Source organism: Astyanax mexicanus, chromosome 10, assembly GCF_023375975.1.
Source record: "Astyanax mexicanus isolate ESR-SI-001 chromosome 10, AstMex3_surface, whole genome shotgun sequence".
NCBI classification, from domain to species: Eukaryota; Metazoa; Chordata; class Actinopteri; order Characiformes; family Acestrorhamphidae; genus Astyanax; species Astyanax mexicanus.
Window position 1 is genome coordinate 39,780,922 of NC_064417.1, and position 16,548 is coordinate 39,797,469.

General features: G+C 36.1%; 2 protein-coding genes across 2 annotated transcripts; both read left to right on the forward strand.

Annotated features, from left to right (window-relative positions):
- The first annotated feature begins 462 nt into the window (after positions 1-462).
- Positions 463-3,484, forward strand: polr2g (RNA polymerase II subunit G). Its single transcript, XM_007246459.4, has 8 exons — positions 463-611; positions 1,640-1,749; positions 1,850-2,009; positions 2,158-2,208; positions 2,415-2,480; positions 2,574-2,645; positions 2,789-2,822; positions 3,023-3,484. Exons 1-8 carry the CDS (start codon positions 600-602, stop codon positions 3,034-3,036), a joined length of 519 nt encoding a protein of 172 aa, XP_007246521.1. The 5' UTR covers positions 463-599; the 3' UTR covers positions 3,037-3,484.
- Positions 3,485-5,125: 1,641 nt separating this feature from the next.
- On the forward strand, positions 5,126-13,797 carry eef1g (eukaryotic translation elongation factor 1 gamma). Its single transcript, XM_015605100.3, has 10 exons — positions 5,126-5,223; positions 6,741-6,899; positions 6,993-7,056; positions 7,670-7,812; positions 7,899-8,042; positions 10,107-10,236; positions 11,791-12,007; positions 12,615-12,787; positions 13,162-13,286; positions 13,474-13,797. The coding sequence occupies exons 1-10, from the start codon at positions 5,212-5,214 to the stop codon at positions 13,630-13,632; spliced, it is 1,326 nt and encodes a 441-aa protein (XP_015460586.1). The 5' UTR covers positions 5,126-5,211; the 3' UTR covers positions 13,633-13,797.
- Positions 13,798-16,548: the final 2,751 nt, after the last annotated feature.

The window sequence follows — 16,548 nt, forward strand, 5'->3', positions numbered from 1 at the left end:
TTTTTAAAGTCAAATTTAGACAACTGGATGTGTTGCATATTTAATAAAAAAAAATCAACGAGATGGATTTAATGGATAACAGCGAAAACATTGATTACGAGAAACATTCATTGATTGGAGTATACAATATACAGTGGTAAAAAGAGCATGGGCTTTGCGCATTAAAAACACTTTATAATGCTTCTTTTTTCGTAAATTAAATAAATATCTAGAGCAATTAGTTAAACAGTATTTTAAAGAGTCTCCCTCTAGCGGTGCGCAATCATTTTCAGGTATAATGGGGAAAGTAACCTATGTAGGATGTGGGCAGGCTATTTTATAGATAAATGAACAAATGAAGTATACAATTTGTGTATTATATCATCCATGATTTAGTGTCCATTTACCTTTTTTTCACATAACCTATAATATAAATACTGTTTAGAGTTTATAAATAGCTGTTTACTCTGAGCACAGACTCTTATTTTGAAATCGGGGTACCCGGATGTGAGGCAGATGTTAGCTTTGTTCGGCGGCGCTAACGCTTTAAGCGCAGGACGTGTTCCAGTCATTCAGCGCGGTTTATTAATAATACAAGACTAAATACATCCAGATCAGAGATGTTTTACCATGTAAGTTACTGATGGGTTTATTAGGACTTTGATATAGAATTCAAATAAACCGCTAGACCATGAATTAGATTAATAGCTGTTGGACAGTGTTTATGAGTGTGTGCTGCATGAATGTAGTTGGCTAGCTAAAGCTAGGCAGTAGGGTAGCCAGGTAGTAGCTAGCTAAGTAAGTTAAAGTGTTCTGTTGTGTTTTTTTTTTTGACATCCAGTTAAGGGGAAGACTGTGTATAAGAATACTTAATTTACTGTACATTTGTGTGGCCATTTCCACCTTACTAGCTAGCGTTACCTATGTAAATTATCATTTACATACCTTGCTAAATAGCTTAGCAAGTCACTTATGATCTGGTAGTTTTAAGAATTCAACAAGTTAGCCACAGAGTAGTAAAGGCCACTTTAATAGTAAAGGGCAAATTACCTAGTCTTTTTAATGGCTGAGAATTACCTGAGTGTGTAAGATGGTATTCAGCTTTGGTAGCTAGCTAGAATATTGTTTTATGTGCAAAATAATACCCACCCTACAGGTAGCTACATAATGATCAGTTTCTCTCTTTTAACTATTTATAGGTATATGCTTACGTACAGTTAACATGTGTTTTTTTTTTATTCTGTAAACTAGTGACAACACTACTTCCGAATTCCAAATAAAATCGTCATTTAGAGCATTTATTTGCAGAAAATGAGAAATGGTCAAGATACAAAAGTGCTTTTAGAACTCAAATAATGCAAAGTAAACAAGTACATGTTCATTTTGAAACAACAATACTAATGTTTTAACTTGGGACGATTTCAGAAATCAATATTTGGCCGAATAATCTTGATTTTCATCACAGCTTTCACACATCTTGACAATATTTTCATTTGAAAATTGGGAAAAATTTTGTAAGTAGTTTAAAGCAACTGTTAATTTTACTCAAACATACCTATAGCCTAAATAGTAAAATCAGAGAATCATGACTGATAATTTTGAAGTGGTTTCTTCATTTCTGACCATATCTGTATATATTATATATTTTATTTTATTGTAGATTTCTCTGGAACATGAAATCCTTCTTCATCCTCGATACTTCGGTCCAAACCTCTTGAACACAGTCAAACAGAAGCTCTTCACAGAGGTGGAAGGCACATGTACAGGAAAGTAAGTCCCACTGCAGAGCTTTGCACCACATTTAATATAATATTTAAAATGTCTACGCTATTAAGCTGACATTCTTCGGTTTGTTTCTTGTTTCTCTAAGGTATGGGTTTGTCATCGCAGTGACCACAATTGATAACATAGGGGCAGGTGTTATACAGCCAGGACGAGGGTTTGTGCTGTACCCTGTCAAATACAAGGCCATCGTATTCCGGCCCTTCAAAGGGGAAGTGGTGGATGCTGTTGTCACTCAGGTTAACAAGGTACGGATTCAGCATGTCTCCCAGTCATGATTTTTTTTCTCACTAAGTGTTTACACTTGTGTGAGTTTGTTTTCTTTTCATTTTGTGCTATATTGTATAGTTTCGTAAGTGTTTTAATTGTTTAGAATTATTTGCCTTCTCTTTACAGGTTGGATTGTTTACAGAAATCGGGCCAATGTCTTGTTTTATTTCACGCCATGTAAGTTGATCCATATTACCATCAATATAATTTGTCACACAGACATTATACTCAGTATAAAGACTAGATGTTGTTTATTTAGATAGTTATATAGATACTTTTTTTAGTAAAGTATATCTGCATCTAATTTTGAAAGCGGTGTGGATTTCATTGCTGAGTACAGCTTACATAAAAAGCTAACACACTTTTGATCCTTTGTTGTTTAGTCTATACCCTCAGAAATGGAATTTGACCCAAACTCTAATCCCCCCTGCTACAAGACAGTGGATGAGGTAAGGTGATAGGTGATTTTTTGTTTGTTTTAATACACTGTAATCAATGATTTTGTTACAACAGTTGAATTATTTATGTCTTTGCCTCCTTAGGATATTGTTATCCAACAAGATGATGAAATCCGATTGAAGATTGTGGGTACTCGAGTGGACAAGAACGATATTGTAAGTGTATGGTTACGTGTGGATTGTTGTGTAACATATGCATTTCATGGCACACCATAGTTGTATTAAAACACAGCAAAAACTCTGCTTTCTTATGATGTGTCCAATTATCATATTTTTACTGTATTACCATTTTTTCCTAGTTTGCCATTGGCTCCCTCATGGATGATTACCTGGGTAAGTGTTCTGTAACTACACCAGAGGGGCTTATACAGAACAACTATAAGTTCTTTCTGTTTAAATTATAATACAATAAAAATAGAAGAAACTGTAGTGATACTATTACGTTGCATTATTTGAAGACAGAACATCATCTACTAAAAAATAACAAATTGTTTTGTTTTTGTTTCTGAAACGTTTTGTTGTTTTCTTTACAGGTCTTGTGAGCTGAATGATCTCTGAAATAATCCAGAGGACTTTTACATTCTCGGACATTTTTTTGTACATAGTTCAATATACAGTGTAGAATCTAGAATACAAATGTTCCTGTGATTTATTTTTTCCCCACAGTAGTCTATGCTAAATTGTACTTTTTTGTTTATTAATTTGCTCATGAGAGTTATAAGAGTATTCCTTCCCTGTGTATTTGCTTTGGCCATATTTTACACAATTGGTATCTCCAATGTTACACAGAAATGAATGTTCAATTTATGTGCGTTTTTTAATCATTGGTAGTGTCTATATAATGTCACACAAAAAAAAAATCTGATCAAACCAGATTAAGAACTTTGTGTCCCAGCCAAAGACATTAAACCAGTTTGATCCAGCCAGCTTTACTCAGAATTACCAGGGAAAACTGTATATATTTTTTTTTTATAAAAAGAAAATCTCAAGAAAAAGTAATGTGTTTGGTATTTTTTTGTGTATTTCACTGTGTGTGTGTGTGTGTGTCCTCTTCCTCTTTCATACTTAAGTGCCAATGTGGCCAATCATGAATCTGCATCAACAGAAACATTGTGTACACACATGGCAGTAGCAAAGCTGTAACAACCAGGCTAAAGCAAATGTGGGAAAGAGAACAATTATGTATTGAGTTGATTTATGTGGTTTTAAGGGATTTGCAGCCATCAGCTATTGGCATTTTTTATGATAAGGCAGAAGGAGGTGGGGGTCATGTGGAGCAGTGCATAAATATATTGGGATTGAATCATATACTGTATAATATTGTAAAACATGTAGTTTCATCATTATTAAACTTAATTCTTATTTATTTGGTTCTTTTTGGGACATTGAAAGTCTGTGCTCATGCTAACTCACTGGCTGTAAGTGGGAATTCTCAGCATGTAATTCAACACACAATACTGTTTGTAAAAAAAAAAAAATATGACTGTTTCATACAGTCAATACTATGATGTCAGAAAAAGTAAACGCGTATCATATGATTATTGCACATCCTTATTAATGAAGTATAATTGCTTTTTGTTAATGCCGTTCTTTCATTATATTGATGATACCATAACGTCAACTCCTTTTTTGGCAATTTTAGTTTACTAACATAATTGACACACATTGTCCCTTACAGTGTGTGTCTAACTATTAAATAGATTCTCCAAAATGACCTGAAATAAATGATTTTACATTGACGTCCACTAAAGTTTATAGTTAGTAATATATCTTATATATGTACCTGTTGTTTCTTTTTTATTAGTAAGACTGAGCACAAGCTAAATAAACGTGTATTTATATATCTAATATATGCACCGATTGTTTCCTCTTTATTAATAAATAAACTTAACCAAGGCTAAATAATCTTTTTGCATTTATATCTAATACAGCTCTGGGAAAAAAATAAGGGACCACTTGAAATTATGATTTTCTTTGATTTTACCAAATTGAAAACATGTGGAATATAATTAAGAGGAAGATGAATCACCACAAGCCATCAAACCAAACTGAACTGCTTGAATTTTTGCACCAGGAGTGGCATAAGGTTATCCAAAAGCAGTGTGTAAGACTGGAGGAGGAGAACATGCCAATATGCCTGAAAACTGTAATTAAATTTACAACAAATATAGATTTCTGAACTCTATAAATATGAACTTTATGAATATGAACTTGTTTTCTTTGCATTATTTAAGGTCTGAAAGCTCTGCATCTTTTTTATTGAAGCCATTTCTCATTTTCTGCAAATATAGGCTCTAAATGACAATATTTTATTTGGAATTTGGGGAAAATGTTGTCTTTAATTTTTAGAATAAAACAAAAAATGTTGATTTAACTTAAACATAAACCTATAAATAGCAAAATCAGAGAAACGGATTCAGAAACTGAAGTTGTCTCTTATTTTTTTTCCGGAGCTGTATATGCACCTACTGTTTCTCTTTTATTAATAAATAAAGACTGAACACAGGCTAAATAAACATTTTGAGTTATATATCTAATATATGCATCTATTATTTCTCTTATTAGTAAATAAAGAATAAATACAGGCTAGCTAAAGGCTGGTGCAGTGGCTGTACCTGAACACACCCCTCCGCTCGAGCTGCGTGTCGCAGTATTTCTGCGACGTGCCCCCGGTATACGACAGCAGCGCGCGCCTCCGCTCCTTCTTTCTCTCGTCCTAAAGATGGCGGCAGGGGTGAGTAAGATGGAAGGAAAGCTGTTTTTAGCGTCACGCCGCGTCTCTGCCTGCAATCCTGCTTGAATCTTAGCCATCCTCGGCGCTAGCCTGTTGATTCGTAACCGGTCAGCTTCTCTGGGCTGTATTGGAGCCTCAAGGCTGTTTATTTACGTTATAAAGCGTTATTTCTCCCGCAGCTTCAGCCTGTATTTTGAATGAGCAGCTGGGAGAAAGTGGGAGCAGCAATGAGCCGCTCAGCTGTGCCACGTTTTATGTTCCGGTGCAGCGGAGCCGCGTGCCGGCTGCGTTTAGCGGCATAACACCGTTTCAGAGCCGTTTAGGTCTAATAAAAACTGTTTATGCTGATAATTTGTAGGTGAAGTGTCTGTGTTTCAGTAGAGGCAGCTGTTCGGAGGCTGACTAGCGTTATGTAGGTACCGGTAAGTTAGGCTGGTTAAAACAGGGGGTTCACCCAGTCATCATCCACTAGCTCATCTCCCCCATATATACTAAGCTAGCTAAGCTATAGGTCCCCTTTATTTAGCATTTTCACACCTTAAATAGTTGATCAAATTATAAATTATTGTTTTAAACCATGGTTGAATCAATTCTGAATAAACATGTTATGTATGTGCTATCAGGATGCTGTGTAGCTGTGCTGTTTCATTGTATTACATTATTCATTATTAAACTAATTTCTCATTTATGTGGTTCTTTTTGTGGCACAAATTGACTAGTCTTTGCCATTGTTGGCATAAGCTAAATGTCTGAAACTGATAATTCTCAGCAACTAACAGTTCTAATACAGCTCTGGTAATAAATAAGGGACCACTTAAACATGATGCGTTTCGTTGATTTTAACAAATTGAAAAGCTCTGGAATATAATCAAGAGGAAGATGGATGATCACAAGCCATCAAACCAAGCAAAACTGAATTTTTAACCAAAAGCAGTGTGCAAGACTAGTGGAGGAGACCATGCCAAGATTAAAAATGTGAATTAAAAAACAGTGTTATTTCACTCTTACAACTGTATTTCACTCTTACAACTGTATGTGTATGAGCTTGTTTTCTATGCATTATTTGAGGTCTGAAAGCTCTGCATCTTTTTTGATATTTCAGACATTTCTCTTTTTCTGCAAATAAGTGCTCTAAATGACAGTATATATTTTTTTGAATTTGGAAGAAATGTTGTTCGTAGTTTATAGAATAAAGCAACAATGTACTCAAACATATTCCTATAAATAGCAAACACTGATCCAAAAACTGAAGTGGTATCTTATTTTTTACCAGAGCTGTATATTGTATTGACCTTACTGGAAAATGCTGCATCATGATTTGCACGATTGAGGCCTTGATGGAGTAGAATAGTTATTTTTCTGTAACCGCTCTTTTAGATAGATTAGCATTATTATTGCATCGCAGATGAGGATTGCAAGCAGGATTTATATCAAGTGTTTTTTTTTTTAAGAAACAGACACTAATTTTACTAAACTAAAATCCTTTTTTTTTTATTTATTTTTTTATCTCTCCATAGACTCTCTACACATACGCAGAGAACTGGAGGGCCTACAAGGCTCAAATTGCAGCCCAGTACAGCGGGGCTCGTCTGAAGGTGGCGAGTTCCCCCCCTGCCTTCACCTTTGGGCAGACGAACCGCTCCCCTGCCTTCCTCAACAATTTTCCCTTGGGCAAGGTTGGTAAATACTCTTTACATTTCATTGGCTCATCCTCTGTGCAAATGAGTTCTCATTTTCTTCACTGATGTTCGTTCTTGTCTCCTTTTTAGGTTCCAGCTTACCAGGGTGATGATGGCTTCTGTCTGTTCGAGAGCAACGCCATTGCTCACTACTGTAAGCATCTCTTTTGTGGACAGTTATGAGTATTTCACTAGTGCAGTGGTGCTTTTACACTTGCCTTGTTTGGAATGGGCTCTTTAGTTTGGTTCAAACCAAAAAAGCAGATGCAATAGGGGCTGCAAAATTCTGTCTGGATCTACTGAGCCATGGTCCAGTTTATCTGCAGTGTGAATTTTTTTTTTAGGCGGTACACATTTTTGGCACAATTGCAGGATGTTGATGCAAGTTGTCCTTAGCCTTAAAACAAATCCGAGTTAAAAAAAAAAAAAAAAAACTGAAATCAGACTTTTTTTTTTTTTTTTTACTTGCAGGCACGATACACTGCCGTATGGATGTAAACGTATAAACTGGGGATTGTTATATCTGCTGCAACTGTAGATTTAACTCTTATTTGTACACAAATAAATATAAATATGTTATCTGAGGATATTCTGTTCTGCTCATTCTTCTGCATGACACATGCCTGCAAACAGAATTTTGGCAGGGAAACAGAAATTCGCAAAGCTTTGTAAAGACTCTGGTCTGGATTTTCAGGTGTGAAAATACTTTGGTACTGCAAACTTGCTGTGACTGAATATGCTTTTTTTATTTTTGTGTTTACTTGCAGTGAGCAATGATGCCCTCCGTGGCAGCACTCCTCAAGCCAGTGCCCAGGTTCTGCAGTGGGTCAGCTTTGCTGATTCTGAAATCATCCCTCCAGCTAGCGCTTGGGTCTTCCCAACCTTGGGCATCATGCAGTTCAACAAACAGGTCAGTAGGTTTGACAGTCCCATGTTGCGGTACTATCTTTTCTTTTGAGTTTGTTTTATATTACATTTTTTCTTTTGTCTCTCCAGGCCACAGAGCAGGCCAAGGAGGAGGTGAAGCGTGTGCTCACTGTCCTGAATCAGCACTTAAATACTCGTACTTTCTTGGTTGGCGAGAGAGTCAGCCTGGCTGATATCGCTGTGGCCTGCTCTCTGCTGTGGCTCTACAAGCAGGTGAGTTTAATGATTACTTAATCTAAATTAAAAGTAGAGCTCCCTTTCAGAACCATCTGTGAACCTTTTGATGCACAAATGTCTTTTCCAAAATCTTTACAGGAGAAGGAAAAGGCTTCATAACTTTCAGTGAAAACGCATGTAGATAATTTTGGAACATTTTCTATCTGTCTATTAATCATTGAAAGTAACAGGATGCAGAACCTTCTAATTCAGAAAAAAAGGGAATATGCCAAGCTTTTGTGTGTAAAAGAGGTCATTGAACTGTACCAACTATTGGCCATTTTTATTTGCATCTTGGGCATCTTAATTATATATTTATCTGTCCTGTGGCTGTATTTAGACATTACTTTTAAAAACTGATTGCCATATATATACATTTTTAGTTTAAGTTAGGTTGAACAGAGGAATCACTCCAAACTATATATCCAAACACCAAAACCTCGCTCACTTCTTTTTTTTTTTTTTTTTTTTTTTCTTATTTCCTACGTACTAGAACACCGTACGGTAAAAGTTGAATGTCTTCTGATCTGGATATTTACACTGAATGTGTCAGACTAAATGTCCCATAGACCTAAAAGATCAGATTTGGGCACTTTGTTGGTTTGGAAAAATGTGAATCAGAAATTGCATTATTTTGTTATTTCGACATGTTTACGTAAAACACACAGATGGCTTTTTATTTGTGATTTACATGCTGTGGGACATAGCATGGTGTAGAGGTGTGCCATATCGTATCATACACAATAGCACCAACATTTTTGAATATTGTGAATATTATGCCCTGAAATATCGTACCATATCACCAACCCCTAATTAACACATCAGGGTACTACTTTTTTGTTTTTAGCAAAAGAAAAATTCACACTGTTCTCATTTATTCCCATCTACTATATCTACTAGAGACGGATTATATCTGTCCAGTATCACTTATTTTACTTTAATCCTGGATATATGGAGATATTAGGAGTGCATGATTTGTATCGTGGCGTTTCGGATACCATGAAATATTGTGATTATTTTAGGTCCATATCGCCCACCCCTGGTGTGGTGTTTTGCAATCATACAAAATCAATATTGTTTTTAAATATTGGTCTAAATTTATTTTGATCTGTAGAAGCAACAAAAGGTTATTTTGAGCAAATTCATAATATGGTTTGATTTCAGTATGAAGTATTTTATAACATGGCAATGTGAGTAGAAACTACATCAAGTGAAAGGTGTTACACCTTTTCAGAGCTTCTTTACACTTCATTTTTACAAACATTGTTCTTTATAGATAAGTGGATCTTCTTTAGCATCGCTTAAAAGAACCCTTTGTAGGAAAGCAATTTTAAATGTGCTTTGTCATGGTTCTGTAAAGCAAGTAGAGTCTGGCTGTGTTGGCTATAAAAATGTTTTTGTGAGTAGAACATGTATAGGCTGGTTGGGGGTAGGTTTGAAGATTTATTTATTTATTTTTTTATTCCCAACCAAAGTACAGGCTTGTAAGAATAATTGTGCAACAGTTATTTGAGTAAGATATATTTTTAAATAAAAGAAACAAACTACAGAATCTTAGACTTTCAATCAACCAGAACAATTTGTTAAATGTGTGCTTTAAATGAACTAAAATGCGTATGTTTAGATAGAAATTGCTTCTTTATGGACTAAGTACAGTTTTATGAAGTTCAGGCTCTTGGTTTAGATAAGCTATATTTTCATTAAAGCTTACATTCTAATAAGTATGAGTGCAGTCATTGCTACATCTGTAAAAGGAGTATGTATGCATAATTTGTATCCAACTTTAAAATCCCTTGATTTCACCAAAAAGAAGACAAGTATGAATGTGATTTTGTATAGTTAATATAGGCTCAAGACCTGAGTGTTAAATGTGTTAATGTAATTAAGATTGTGTGTTTGAAAGCTATGTCTGGATGGCTTGCTCCTCCACAGCCTTGCTGATGCATATCACGTTCCATGTTTTTCCATGCTGTGATATAAATACATATAGTAATAAAGCTGAATAGAGTTCCTGTTCTGTAGTGCCACAGTTATGATAATGACCTTGCTTGTTTCTTTTAGGTTCTGGAGCCTGCTTTCCGCCAGCCCTACCCCAACGTCAATCGCTGGTTTGTGACCTGCATCAACCAACCTCAGTTCAAGGCTATTCTTGGGGAGGTCAAGCTGTGTGAGAAGATGGCTCAGTTTGATGGTAAGAGGGGAGTGTCCTTACATCAGCCGTTCTTGCTCATGCAGGCCTGTGCTGATGTCTGACAATTACATTAATGTCCAATCTTTTTAGGCGACCATCTTCGTTGTTTACTGTGTTTTGTTTACATAAAGGTGATATTTGGTCAGTCACTTGGTCTAAAATAAACTGCAATTGTTTTAAAGGCAGTATCAGTTGCTAAAAATACCTAACCACCCATCTCTCAATCTAATAATTTAAAGGTTCATTCCTTTTTGAAATTAGGTAGTCATCATTTAATCTGTGGCATACATTGACCTTGATGGTATAATATTGCTTCTTACTTTTTTTCCCCCCACAACGTTATCACGACTAACTGGACTGTGGCTAGTTCAATTAAACGAAACATTTTTTTTTGCATTTAATTAGTTGTTTCATAACATATTTGCTTCTTTTGACCGTTCACTGCACACTATTTTAAGCCTTTTTTTTTCCCCACCCTCTGATGCCCACTGTTTAAGATTCTAATTTAAGGCAAACATCTGTTCATTTAGAGCCAGCTTAGTCATGTATGATCTTTGTGACCCTCTGTTGCTGATTGGTCTTTCAGTGTTTGAACCACAGTTCACTATTCACTATTAGAAGTCAAATTGTGTTTGAGGGCTAAAACAATCTGACGAATTAGTCGTATATGAACCCTGCCTTATCTGACAGAATTTACAATCTTATGTGAAGGTCTCAGATAAATGAGATGCGTAACTGTTACAAATGAACGATTAGTTGACAATAAAATTAGTAGTCAACAAATTTAAATAATGGACATTGTTGATTATATTGACTAATCGTTGCAGCCCTATTTTACTTTACTTACCGTCCTGTAAATGTCCACCAAGAGCATACTGGAAATAATCTAGAAACTACTTACAAATGGTTACACTCCATAATTTTCAGTTTTTACATAATAATAAAAAATGGTCTTCAAAGTCTTCTAATGTATGGTTGTCTAAATTTCAGATGACCAGGGACCCCCAAACTTTTGCAGTAAGACTCAATGCTGCCTGTGTAGACTGTCCTCAAAAGTAAAGCAGCCATGGAATTCATCTAGCTGCTGTATGCTTTACTTGCATACATATCTATGTAAACTGTTGTGATTGAAATCCAGATTTAATGCGCTCAGTTACAATAGTTTATAAGATTTCTTGGTTTATTGGTGTCTGGGTGCCGTTTAAATTGGTCTGTTTGTCACGGTTGACCTTTTGTAAGCCACATGACTGCTTTCCGCTTTAGCAGGCATTTGTTTGTTACCCTTTTGATTTTAGTATGTAGAAATAAAGATGCTAACATTTTCTTGGTTTACATTAGATGCACAAACCTTCATTTAGCATGGTGGTTAATAAACTAAAGTCTTTTTCATTCTTGAACATTAAGACTCATTCTTCTGGCCTTTTTTAAGGGCTTTTTGATTGGATTTGTCTTTGTTCAGCTTGTGTAGACATACAGGAATGGTGTTTCCCAGAAGATAATTTGTATCAGTTAGTGGTCTTGTTTTGACATGAGGTCTCACTGCTCTTTTTGCAGCCAAGAAGTTTGCTGAGAGCCAGCCCAAGAAGGAGGCACCTGCCAAGAAGGAGAAAGGTGGCAAGGATGCTGGTAAGCCACAGCAACAGCAGGAGAAAAAAGAGAAGAAAAAGGAGGAGAAGAAACCCGCTCCTGCTGCCGAGGAGATGGATGAGTGTGAGGCTGCTCTGGCTTCTGAGCCCAAAACCAAGGACCCGTTTGCTCACCTTCCAAAGAGGTTTGTAATGAGTATTCTTTATACTTAAGAGTAAGGCCCAGTTTCATTTGCCCCTTCCATCTAACCCTACCCCTCTGTTGTTTGTTCACACCTAGTGGTAGGGTGACTCAATTCTTGGTGAAATAGAGGGGTGGAGTGTGAAGTGTTAGAGCTGCATGGTCCTCCAGACTGAGGTTTCTGGAGGCACATTCTAAATAGTGGCTTATCAGAATTATGGCAAGATTGCAATGTTGCTAAATACATTTTCTGTTCCACCTTAAATGGTGCAGCAACAGTTATGGATGCTGCTAAATTGAAGGTGAAACAGGAAAAGGAAAAACAAGATGTCCAAATCCCAGTCATTGAGGAATTAGGGGTGGACAATAAGAGAAAATCACATAAATTCACCCTAAATTTAAGTAAAGGCCCCTATAACTCAATTTCAACGGAATGGGTGTCCCTTGAAAGCAAGGGCTAGGGGGAACAAATGATAAATGGGATTGGGTTTAAGTCAAGTTTTCCCTAATTAAGCTTTGTGCTTTTTAGTTTTTTTTTTAACATGTATGTATAATGCAGTTGTTGGTTTTTTTTTTTTTTTTGTTGGTTTTTTTTTTTTGTGTACCGCTAGTTCCTTTATTTTGGACGAGTTCAAGAGAAAGTACTCTAACGAGGACACACTGTCTGTGGCGCTCCCTTACTTCTGGGAAAACCTGGACCGCGAAGGCTACTCTATTTGGTATGGCGAGTACCGCTTCCCTGATGAACTGGCCATGACCTTCATGAGCTGTAATCTTATCACAGGTAAGAGCAGGTCATCCTGACTATAATTTCATTCTTGTTTTGAGTCCAAAAGTTGAAGCTTGAATTTAACTCTGTCCAGTCCTATTTGGACAGGATAAGTTTTACTTACTTAGTGCTGGAGTAATGTAATCCTACTACAAGGTATCTACAAAGTATATTTCAACATACGTGACAGATATGGGAGTGGCTACTCGATTTATGCCCTGCCGTCACCTCCTGAAAATGAGCTGATAACCAAAATTAAAACATTGTAAAATTGTATTTAAGTGTTGCATATCATAAAATGGAATGAGAATGAGGGGGGGAATTGATTATTTTATTGATGGGTGAAGACTCATGATTGTGCCCTCACACATGATACTTTTCTGTTTCAGGAATGTTCCAGCGACTCGACAAACTGCGCAAGAATGCTTTCGCTAGCGTAATCCTCTTTGGCACAAACAACGCAAGTTCCATCTCTGGCATCTGGGTCTTCAGAGGCCAGGAGCTAGCTTTCCCTGTAAGTCACTTCAGCTTTGAGTTTCTAGATTTCTTTATTTCTGACCTGTCACCCTCGAATTCCTAGCTGTTTTTGCATGTTTTGATGGATCCACTTGTGTACATTTTAAGTGGTGGTCTTTTTAGACTGTTTCTGTGAGAAATATGGCTAACTTTGAATTCTTTTGCATCCCCCATCCCCATTTCAGCTCTCTGAGGACTGGCAGATCGACTACGAGTCCTATAACTGGCGCAAACTGGATGTGGAAAGCGAGGAATGCAAGACTATGGTGAAGGAGTACTTTGCATGGGAGGGTGAATTCAAGCACGTAGGCAAACCTTTTAACCAGGGCAAGATCTTCAAGTGAGCATCAACGGCACTTACCAACAACTATCAACATCTAAATACAAGGACATGCGACCACTTTGTGTGAAAAAGGAACTTAAAACCCAAGTTGGAAGGGATTGTGTGCTAAAATGGTATGAAGAGGTTTTGAGTTGATGAAATAAATAAAAAAATGTTTTTCACAGTCCCACTTGGGTTTGTTCATTTCTTTTCATGTGCTGTAATAGCCTGCTCTCTTTTGGTTGTGGTGTTTATTTTGGGTTTAAGTTGTGTAAGTTTTAGGCTGTCCTCCCAAGAATTATGTTGTCACGTTCAATTTGCGTGGAAATCAGTAAAGTAGATGTTGGAAATCAATAAATAATAATAATAAAAAAAGTTGAGTTTATAACCCTTGAGTTGAGGGAAGGATCTCATCGTATGTGACTGTGGTTAAGTCGCCAGCTTCTTCATGATGGTCCTTAGTAATATTTAGAAACATCTGCTGACTTATTGCAAAAGCTTACAATTAATACTCTGTGCTGTTCCCAGAAATGCTCCTTAGGGGGCCACAAGTCTTTATTCCAGTGTGATCCAGTTTTCAGTAGGCCAGCATTTAGACTGTGTTTATCAGTTCCCTCAAGCTGGAGGTGGTTTCTTATTCTTTTGGGACAAAATGGTTGCTTAGCTCATTTAATTTGGGGCTTTTTATGTAATTCCACTTGAAGTCTTTTACATAAAGTGAATTTGATGCTGGTGTCCACTAGAGGGCAGTCAACACTACCTATAGCAGCTTTTCTGCTCTGCTTTTCCTAAAATGGAGCCTAGCTCCAAAAAGTAATGCTGCTGTGGTATGATCATGAAATGGATTGTGAGCAGTACTCTCCCTAATAACATGCTACAGTTTGCTTAATTCAACTCCATCATAATGCAGATTCAGTAGTATAGTGTAGTGTAGTAACCCGTGCTGATATAAAGTAAATCTTCCTTCAGGCCAGTTGCATCTTCTGTAATATTTTATGAGCCAGCTGTCAGTTCTCAGTTTCCCTTGATAAAGTTGGTTGGTGATGTTTTGGCTTATTTATCATGAAGGGTAACTAACAAGCATAAAATGCATATAATAAAAGCTTGCTGCTTAAATTTGATAGGTGAAAGTTGCCCTTGGGGAATGGTCATGAGAACTAGGATGCAAAACACTGAGGTAAACATGATTAAAACTCAGAACAGGCCATTCCTGTTTCAATGCCATGTTCTGAAAGCTGTTTAAAGAGATTCTTTTTTTTTTTTTTTTTTTATAGAGAAAAGTAAAAGGCTGTAATTAATTTCATATGCTCCTCTTTTGAGTTTATTACAGCTTATAGAATTGAAGTATCTTCCCAATAAACTTTTTGATTTTAGATCATTTATTTTAAAATAATACTAATTATATTAATTACTAATAAATCATGCTTGATGTGTGTTACATGACATTTAACCCCAAAGACTCGCACATTAACTACCTTACTGTTTTAATTAACAAGCCAGTTTCATAGAACCCTGTGGGAGACCGTTTGGTATGTTAAACCGTCCCCTAATAAATTCCAATAGTTTTTGCATTAGGAATGATACTAGATAATAAATCTAGAAAATATCCTGGACACCATTTAGTGTATCCACCTATTGATTTTTACATAATTTAAAATTTTACCTTAAATGTATTTTGTTTTCAGTACTTACTTACTTATAGTTATATCAGTTGCATAGACTATATAGTTTCTATACAATGTGATTTCAGTAATTACAACATATATAATCTGTCTATTCACATGATTGTAGCAGCTCACATAAAATCTGCAGTGCTAAAATGTGATCTGCAATATGTAAAAAAACATCTAATCTTGTTATTGTATGTAAAAAGTTAAGGATACACCAGCAGTAACTTTTTTTATTGGTTAAATCTTTTACAGTGATATCAATTCAAACTTATGTACCGTTTCAATAAATGATAATGTTTTAAATCTGTAGAACAAATTTTTAGATGTTAGAACAGTTTAACAGTAAGTTTTGCACAGATTTATACCTTCCTGTATTTTTACTAAACATAGTGCATAGTTCTAGGTTTTCCAAAAATGTGCTATTTAAAACTACTCATGGTATTTAGAAGAAAGTATATTTTTAGGTTGGTTTAAAAAAGTTAAAAGCTCACTGAAGAACAGATTTGTTTTTAGTCTTCTCTCTGCACTTCACTCAATGTGTTCAGTTCAGTGCAGTTCAGCAGTTGATTAGATAAATTGGTAAAGGATGATAGCTGTAATGACAGGCAAAATTTACTGATGATTAGCGACGGTTTGGAGAGACATGTCATCTGCTGGTGTTGATCCACTGTGTTTTATTATCAAGTCTCTTTTACAGTGATCTCAATTCAAACTTATTTGCCGTTTGAATAAATGATAATGATTTAAATCTGAAGAACTAATTTGTAGATGTTAGAATGTGTATTTAAGGCACAAAATGATGGAAAATGTCAATTCTGTTTTTGTTTTAAATGGTTCAAACAGTTTTACAGTAATCGAGTTGAATGGTAATGAAGTTAAATCTTTCCATACTCAAAATGTACTTGCAGTTCTGGAATGGGCCTCATACAAACCTGTGCTCTAGTCTAAGCATTTGACATTTTCTGAATGCTCAATTTGAGTATGATGAGAATGTGCCAAACTTAGCCCAACCCCCTCCCCCCCAAGTGTATAAACACACACACACACACATACACACACAGGCAGGGTCAGCTGAAACAGGTGTTGATTCTTGGAAAGTCTAGGTCCACAGCGAATGCTTTTGTTCCCAGTTTACTATGTGCTTAAACTGGGATGCCCCGTATTTTATGAGCCTGTTGGTTGTCACAATGTTACTCACCGAACACCAAAGTTTAACCGCAGCAGGCCGGCCGTGTGAATTCTGAAGAGGAATTTGGGTTGTCCTGGAG